Source organism: Gymnodraco acuticeps, unplaced genomic scaffold, assembly GCF_902827175.1.
Source record: "Gymnodraco acuticeps unplaced genomic scaffold, fGymAcu1.1, whole genome shotgun sequence".
Lineage (NCBI taxonomy): Eukaryota > Metazoa > Chordata > Actinopteri > Perciformes > Bathydraconidae > Gymnodraco > Gymnodraco acuticeps.
This window is the reverse complement of record NW_022990135.1, coordinates 1,710,879-1,718,941: the sequence shown is the minus strand read 5'-3', so window position 1 is coordinate 1,718,941 and position 8,063 is coordinate 1,710,879. Positions and strand designations below refer to the sequence as shown.

At 42.5% G+C, this 8,063-nt stretch overlaps 1 protein-coding gene across 1 annotated transcript; it reads right to left on the bottom strand.

Annotated features, from left to right (window-relative positions):
- Positions 1 to 1,282: 1,282 nt before the first annotated feature.
- aamp (angio-associated, migratory cell protein) lies at positions 1,283 to 5,073 on the bottom strand. Its single transcript, XM_034216942.1, has 11 exons — positions 4,735 to 5,073; positions 4,051 to 4,185; positions 3,841 to 3,960; positions 3,527 to 3,666; positions 3,175 to 3,319; positions 3,013 to 3,096; positions 2,746 to 2,861; positions 2,556 to 2,650; positions 2,303 to 2,393; positions 1,982 to 2,136; positions 1,283 to 1,895 (listed from the first exon to the last, which is right to left on the bottom strand). Exons 1-11 carry the CDS (start codon positions 4,826 to 4,828, stop codon positions 1,820 to 1,822), a joined length of 1,251 nt encoding a protein of 416 aa, XP_034072833.1. The 5' UTR covers positions 4,829 to 5,073; the 3' UTR covers positions 1,283 to 1,819.
- Positions 5,074 to 8,063: the final 2,990 nt, after the last annotated feature.

Here is an 8,063-nt window from a genome sequence, read left to right as displayed (position 1 = left end):
ACCATACTCAACTATTTTTACAACGCCTTGAAGAAGTACACAAACATGTTTGTGCGTGCAAGTGTTTTACGGCCTGCCTGTCCCGGTGAGTTATGCATGGACACTAATGGCGCGTTTCCACTGCAGCGGGTAGCTCGCTTTAAGCGTGCCGAGCCGTGCGGGGCCCGTTTTTGGTTGTGTTTCCACTTGGCCTAGTTTTGGCCCGGGGCTACTTTTTCACCTTTTTTCTGGCCCGACTAAATCGTGGTTCTCGGGCCAGGAACAACCAGGCTGAGTCGACTGTATTCACCATGACACAGGCAGTCTGTGGTTTGTACTTGTTTAACTTTTGTCTAGTTTCTGAACAGATATGAGGAGCTGTGAGCTCTGAGTGCTAAGAGCTAACGGCTGTGTTGTTTTTCTGGGGCTCTCATCGAAGATGACGTCACGGCTCCGCCTACACTGCGTTACTATAGTAACTGCCCCAGTTCCTAAACTGTAATGGAAGCGCAGCATTAAAGTGAGCCGGGCCTAATAAGGCCTAACCAAACCGAGCGAGGCCTGCAGTGGAAACGCGCCATTAGACACATACAATGCGTGAGCGGAGGATCCAGGTACGAGGAAGAAGCACAGGATACTGATTCCCGGTTGTTTTTCCTCATATAGCTGAGAGGAGAACAAAAACAGAACGGTAGAGTTAGAGGAACAGAGCAGGTTTTGGCCTTGAAAAAATAGTTTTTATAAAGTATGAATATGAAGGAGGGCAGTTTGAACCCTGACTGAATCACGTTTCCTCTCTGCTAACTGTGGTCTTCATCAGGGAGAGGGTAACCAATCACATTTCAGTGCATCACTGCAGAGCTAAAGTGCATAATGTTGTAAGATTTCCTTTAACAAGCAGAGATATGTTAGCAAACACTTAGTCACACATATACACTGGTGAGCAGCTGCTTCGCCTGTGTAAAAGCAGAAAGTGAAGCAGCTGATGTATTTTCTGATTGTGGGAAATACAGGGTATTTTTTGCACGATCAACATCTACGTGGTAATAGAAAGTGTAATCATCTCTGCTGAGGTTTTGGGAAACTTCCTTAAGAGTCCTGTCTCCTGACTTCTGTTACTCATATCTGATAAAACAGATAACGCAGTCTGAGTTACAACTGATTCAAATTATAGTCCAAACAAGAAAAGAGCCCACTTGAAATGAGATTTTTTTCTCAGTCCCTCCACATGTCACCATAAAGGGACCACTTTAGTTTGAACTCACTGCAGAGACTGAAACATACACAAGTATAAACAGTGATATTCATAGTAGAGAATTAACATACCCAGAAGAAAGGATATGATTTATTAGTTTTGTATTTACACTTGCATCCAAACTTGGTGAGTTATGGTGAGAGCTGGAAGACCACACACATTAAACAAACTCCAATTAAGGAAGAAATTATATTGGAAATTCCTCTTTTCTGTCTCATGTTTTATCTGTAAAGTCATACAATAAAAGCGGTGTCAAAGGGAAAGCACACTGTAATGTATCACTCTTCAATCTCTGTTTAGTCTCTCAAACTGTGGAACAAGAGGATACTTAAGAAAGAGACAATGACCAATCCGATTTGAAGCGTTTTTCTCTCTCAGTGAGGCTTATTTTAAACATTTTCCAATCAAGCACAACTGATGGGAACTGAAGAAAACATATTTTGGTTGTTGCAATCCTACTGAAGCAGGTGAGATCATTGCTGAGAACACTTCAAAATCCTGAGGGGAAGGGAAGAAAAAGTCTGATTATGAAATGTCTGCTGTTTCTCCTGAAATATTTCCTCTCTTCTTCTTTTCTTCCTCCCTTTAGCGATCGGGTCTTTGGAGGCAGAACACTTTCGACTGGTTGTCTCCAGAAGCAGTGACGGCGAAAGTCCCTTCCCTGAGGGAGAAATAAACAAAAACAACAGTAAATAATCATAATTTAGTGATTAAAAACGGTATATTGACATTAAGAGGAGACGTCACCTGTTGATGGCGAAGTTGAGGATCTCTGCGCTGTGGCCGTGATACTCCGCCATGATGCTGCCGGTTCGAGCGTCCCACAGGCGCAGCGCACCGTCTAAGCAGCAGGTGGACACCACAGAAGAAGAGTCCTCCCACTGCAGGTGAACGATGCCGGCCTGGAGGACCACAGGGAGGAAATTCAGCATAAAAACTGGTTAGTGGAGCTAATAAAACTGTTTTACTAGAGCAGGTAGGGTATGTTAAGAAGATAATCAACCAGCATCCTATGTGTTATTACTATAGCATGGTCCGCTAATTAAATAACTTCCTGCTGTGCGTTACCTCATGTTGGCAGCGGTGCCTCATGACCTGAGAGGAGAGATCGTACACGCCCAGAGTCCCGTCCAGATACGCCACGGCGACCAGAGGCAGGCTGCAACACACCAGAGGTCAGACACTAGTACAGGCAAAACAGGGTTTTATATGTATTCATTATTTCTCTACCCTAACATACATATCTTTAAGGCTGTTTTCTAAACATGTGAAGTCTCCTAACATCAGGCTGCTGGAGGGTTTTACACTCTTCACTACTCACACGTTGCAGAATCCCACAGATTCGATGGAGTTTGGTTCCTCGTCATGTTGTGATGGTTTGACCTTGCCTACGTCCAGCGAGTACTGTCCGACCACCTTTACACACACACACACACATATTGGAAGAACAAAGTGTGTGAGTTTTCCCTGCGTTGCAGTTCTACAAACAACAGTATTGTTTTGGCACCCACCTTTCCTGTGGCGGTGTTGATGAGCTTGGCGAATCCGTCCACTGAGCCCGTCAGCACCAGAGAGCCGTCCTTGTTGCAGGACAGGCAGGTGAGCGCCCCCCGGTGGCCGTCGTGACCTGTTATAAAAGGGAAAAAACTGTTATAGTCAGCAGCACAGACACTCAGATATATGGAGAACACATTTTCTTGGTTTTATATTTAAATATTTGAAAAACAACTAAAAGCCAGAAATACAAAAAGGTACCAGCAGGAAGAAGCTTGACTCACCTTTAATGACGTGAGCTGCATTTCCCTGCTTCAGATCCCACACACGTACCGTGCCGTCCTCATAACCCACCACCGCCCGTTTACCTGCAATAAAAAAGAAGATATGATTTAGCTTTTTTACACCGAGACATATCCTCAGCGTCTTGTTGTCCCGTCTCTCACCGTCGGGCAGCACTTTCCCGCAGGTGGCCTGGCTGGCAGCGCTCTGGAAGGTTTTACACTCTCCTGACGGGATCTTCCACATCCACATGTTGCCGTCGTCTGTTCCCGCCAGCAGCACCGCGGCACAGGGATGCCACTCCAACCACTGAGTGGGAAGCAGAGCAGACACAGTATTTCACTTGTGGCTGATGAGCAGATCTTATAAATATCCTGCGTAGTGTGCCTTGCTCTGCAGTTGAAGGAGGAGAGAATGTCTGATCTGATCGTTCCCTTCCTCCTATGTGGTCCCCCTCTCCCCATAAATTCCTCAAGGGCCAATAAAAATGCACGAACTAAACACCGAGGCTCGTACCTCCAGATCTGCCACTTCGAAGGACCAGATCTCCTCTTTGGTTTCTATGTTCCACACTTTAATCAAACCGCCCATGTCCCCCGAAGCCACCATGGAGGAGTCGTGGCTGAACACGGCGCACGTCACCGAGTCCTTGTGACCTGTGGAAACAAAGGGCAACGATGACTTCATTACTGAAATACACAAACATAACATAGTTTAAATATGATATAGAGTGCATGAACAGATGCAGCTTTGTCTTAAGAGTCTTGTATCTTTATTCTCAGTGTAGCTATCAATCATATTAGTTGTGATCGCAGCCCTCAGACACTCACCCGTGCACTCCAGCAGAACTTCTCCGTCGCTCACCCTCCAGACGTACGCCTTGTCGTCCTCTCCTCCTGTGACGGCCATGCTGTTGGTCGCAGGATCCAAACTCACACAGAACACTGAGCCTGGACAGAGGAAGGGCAGCGGAGAGTCATTTTAGAAGTTGAACATACAGAATATGCCTGATGATAAATAAAATCGAGGCAAGACGCTACCTTTGTGTTTGGAGAAGGTGAGCTCGCTGTCGTCCTGCTCCGCCTCCATCTCGTCCTCCGTCTCCCAGCCTTCGTCATCACCTTCGTTTCCGGCGTCTTCAAAGTCAATGTCCTCCAAGTCATCAGCCAAATCATCTAAGTAAGAGAAAGAAAGTAAGTTAAGATGGAAAACGTCAAAACAAATTCAGAACCACCCCACCCAAATTATTATTTTTGGACATTGTAAACCAATAAGATGGCAGTGTAAGAACTATGGACATTAACACCCTTACTCACAGGACAGTAGGTATTACAAAAATACATAGAAGACGAGAAAATACATATATATATATTAATCTACTAAAAAGTCATTACAATAAATTAAAGTTGTTTAAAAGAAAAATATATTAAAAAAATTAAAGTAGCATCATGTCCACAAGCAGTGATTTGAAAAAATAATAATGTCTGCTAAGCATATATAGTATTAATAACAACAATGGTGGCATCGTTTTCCTATACAATAATATAGTTACAAATGTGATAATGCAAGTGGGAGTGAATTAGCTGCTAAAAGAATATTGATAAAGTAAAATAGATAGAACTGATCTTCAAATACCAGTTGAAAAATCAACTTGTCACTGGTTGTCAGAGGAACACGTCGCTTAAAGGGGATTATTTTACAGTTGTTTACCATTTTTAACTGACCTGGTTCAGGATCCATGTCGTTGAGGTCGATGACTTCAATAATTTCCTCATCTCCGTAGAGATCAATAGTATCTCCCTGCGTGTTGTTATCCATGCTGTTAGCGAGCTAAAAGCTAGCAAAACACCTGGAAAGTAAAGACTCAAACTAACCTGACTTCAGGCTACCTCTCTATGATAGCTGGTTAAAAAGTCCTTAAACGCGTAAAGTCCACACTTTCACTCACAAATACTCGCTGTTATGTGAATTTAAAGTAACCAGGAGTTAAATATCAAACTGGATACCCATGGTTTCTTCACATGCTGCGGTGACTGGAGACAGACGCAGGATGATGACGTATGACGCAGTTTACCTCGGTGTCCACAGGATGGCGCTGTTGTCTACAAACAAAATCAAAACATGGTAAAAAAAACTGCAAAACAATACTCGTTCAAAATGTTTTTTTTCATAGCTGGAACTTATTTCTAAAGATGATTCGACCCCTTATTGTGTTATTTCTCCTCATAAACATTAACACTAAAATAATCTGTTTTTATATTTGTATAATACTTTTGAAATATATCATAATAGCCATAAGTTATGAAACAGGTTTAAAAAGCAGGTTTTATTATATATAATTTATTTATTTATTCGGTTTATTTGGTTTCTATGCTTTAGTGAAGTTTGCACAAAAATGTATAAATGACAATAGAGCATTTATTTAAAGTTTAAAGGCTGAAGCTTAAGTGTATTGTCCCTATCATATTTAAATAGCCTAGCATATTCTAATAAACATTTATAACACAAATAAAAGCATACCTTTATCTTTGTTTACCAGATAATTTACAATTTTCAATTTAATAATCAGCATCTTGCATGCACCAGATTGGCCTTTTTTATGATATTTATAGTTCCTATTTTGTGCTGAGTATTCTCTCCAGAAGCAGTGCAGGAAGTAAAAGTCATTGCATGTGCAGAAAACACTTGGTCTTAAAATATCACTATGAAGTGTTCCTCATTGTGTAGTAGTCATATTGTGTCCCTTTCAGTTTGACTTTTTGGTACATACATGTGAAGGTATTTAGCTTCTTTTATCATGGTTTCGGCAGCTGGACAGTCAGGTCATGGATATATTAAGGAAAGTGTCAAGACCCCCTCTGGCCTTACCCTTATAAAATGTCACTCAAAGGGACACGTACCAAACAGTAGGAGACTCAAAATAGTTATATAGAAACGATAAACAACTATACAAAGATATTTAAAACTACAACAGAGACACAAAACAACCTCAAAGAGTCATAAAAAAGACCACAATGAGACAAAAGTGGCCAAAACAAGGCACACAACAACCGAGGTATTTAAGGACGGCAAAGAGCACAAAACAACAAACAAACAAGGCAAAAGCATCCCAAAGCGTGTCTTCCCCTGATAGGAAAGATGATGGATCTCTGCACACAGGGGCTCACTGTCTCACAATCCGTCTATAAGTCAGGTGGCAGAGTTTAGAGAGATTGTGGAGAGTAAATCTGTCAAAAACTGTGGATTTGGAAAAGTGAGAGTGATATCTCCCAGATCTCCTCGGTGAAATCTCACCAGATGACAAACTTCTCTTAAAGTTGACATTCAGAGATATTTGTGAGGCTGCAGTAAACCACAGGAATAACATTAGAAGCAGAGGGGCTCTCCATTTCAAAACAGTCTCCCCCTCTCTTCTTCAATCCCTCCATCAACAGTTCCCTGGCCTCAGGGATTTTATGATCACTTAACACAGTTTGTCAACTTCAGGTTTTTGGGGTTTTATGTCTCTCGCTATATAGGCTGCTGGCAGGGCTCACGCACTGCATGCCCAAATACGTTTTACTGCCTCTCCAGTGCGAGCGTTCCCTGGAAAAATACAACCGTCTCATGCTGTGGTGAGATGTGGAAACATCAGGGTGTACATTATTTAGATGTTTTCAATCTGCAGTGAGTGAGAGGTTTATAAACTCTCAGTGGAAGAGGACGGTGGATTTCAAGCTGGAAAGTTACATGATATGAGTTACAATACAGACATTAGGACTTTATTCAGCTACTGTTTACATCATTTAAAAGCCTCTCACAGTGGTATATCAATTTGGTAATATTCAAGAGGACATATAAATCACATTTTGAGGTTCATATTAATATTTTTAACCTCTACTGTGACATGTTTTCATGCCTTAATGTTCAAAAAGGTCTTTATTTTTCTCATACTGCCTGTGCTCCAGCACCTCTTTTCACCCTCTGTCTGAAACCAGAGCCCAGTCTGCTCTGATTGGGTAAAAGGAGGGCTTTGTTGTGATTGGTCAACCTCTTAGAGATGTTCCACCCCTTATGATATCACGTACAAGAACAATCTAATTTCCACAACATTAGTGAATAAGCTGCAGCAAACACAGGCTTATTCATGCAGGAGAATATACTGTGTTTTGTCAGGAGGAACAGGAAGTACCATAAATGCAGCACAGATCATGAGATGGTTTCGACCCCTGGAAACATGTCAATCATTCCCCGAGCAACCAAACATCAATCATGGGCTGAGAGGAGTATAAAGTCTGAGTACTTCTTCCAAAACTCAACAGCAACTTAGAAATGATGCCTGAACTGCAGGATCGTTCAGCACTGGTGGAGGTTTTCTTGCTCTAAATGCTTTCCCCTTTGTTTTTTTGACTGTTTTCACCCAGACACAGTGTAGCAGCTCATTGGGTGGGCTTCCAGGAGCGACCCGTCATAAAAACATTTCTCAGTTTATCACTCCTGCAAGCTGGTTAATGTCTGTAAAAGCAGGATACTTTATAGGCACGCACACATGGAAACACACTGCCTGCCCAGGACATGGAGGCATACACACACACACACACACACACACACACACACACACACACACACACACACACACACACACACACACACACACACACACACACACACACACACACACACACACACACACACACGTATCAGTAGCCTGGGAGCTGTTTCTGTGTGCGAGGTAATTACTCCATGCAGCTCAGCGAGGCTTTGATGGAAAGTTTTAGACTAACTGTAAGAAGTCTTTTTTACCAAGGCTCCTTTTCTCTCTTAAACGCCGCCTTTTCATGGCATCCTGGAAAGATTTAAGTCTAATTTTTAAATATTACATGAAAGAAAATGGTTCTTTGAGGTGTTTCAATGTGTTTTCTCTCCTTCTTGCTGGCGAGGCTTCTTCATAGAGCTGAGGTCGTCTGCCCTGCTTTGTCTGCCCGCTGCGCCTGACTCATGTGGGAGCGCTGGGTGACAGGACGGCTTCCCTTCTCAAACCACTAACAGCCGGTTGTGTGTGTACTGCAAGTGG

Coding starts and splice junctions, on each gene's coding strand:
- aamp (XM_034216942.1), bottom strand. CDS start 4,828: ATGGATAACAACACGCAGGGAGATACTATTGATCTCTACGGAGATGAG. Junction 3,320..3,526: donor TCGAAGTGGCAGATCTGGAG/GTACGAGCCTCG, acceptor CTTCCCACTCAG/TGGTTGGAGTGGCATCCCTG. Junction 2,862..3,012: donor TGCAGCTCACGTCATTAAAG/GTGAGTCAAGCT, acceptor CTTTTATAACAG/GTCACGACGGCCACCGGGGG.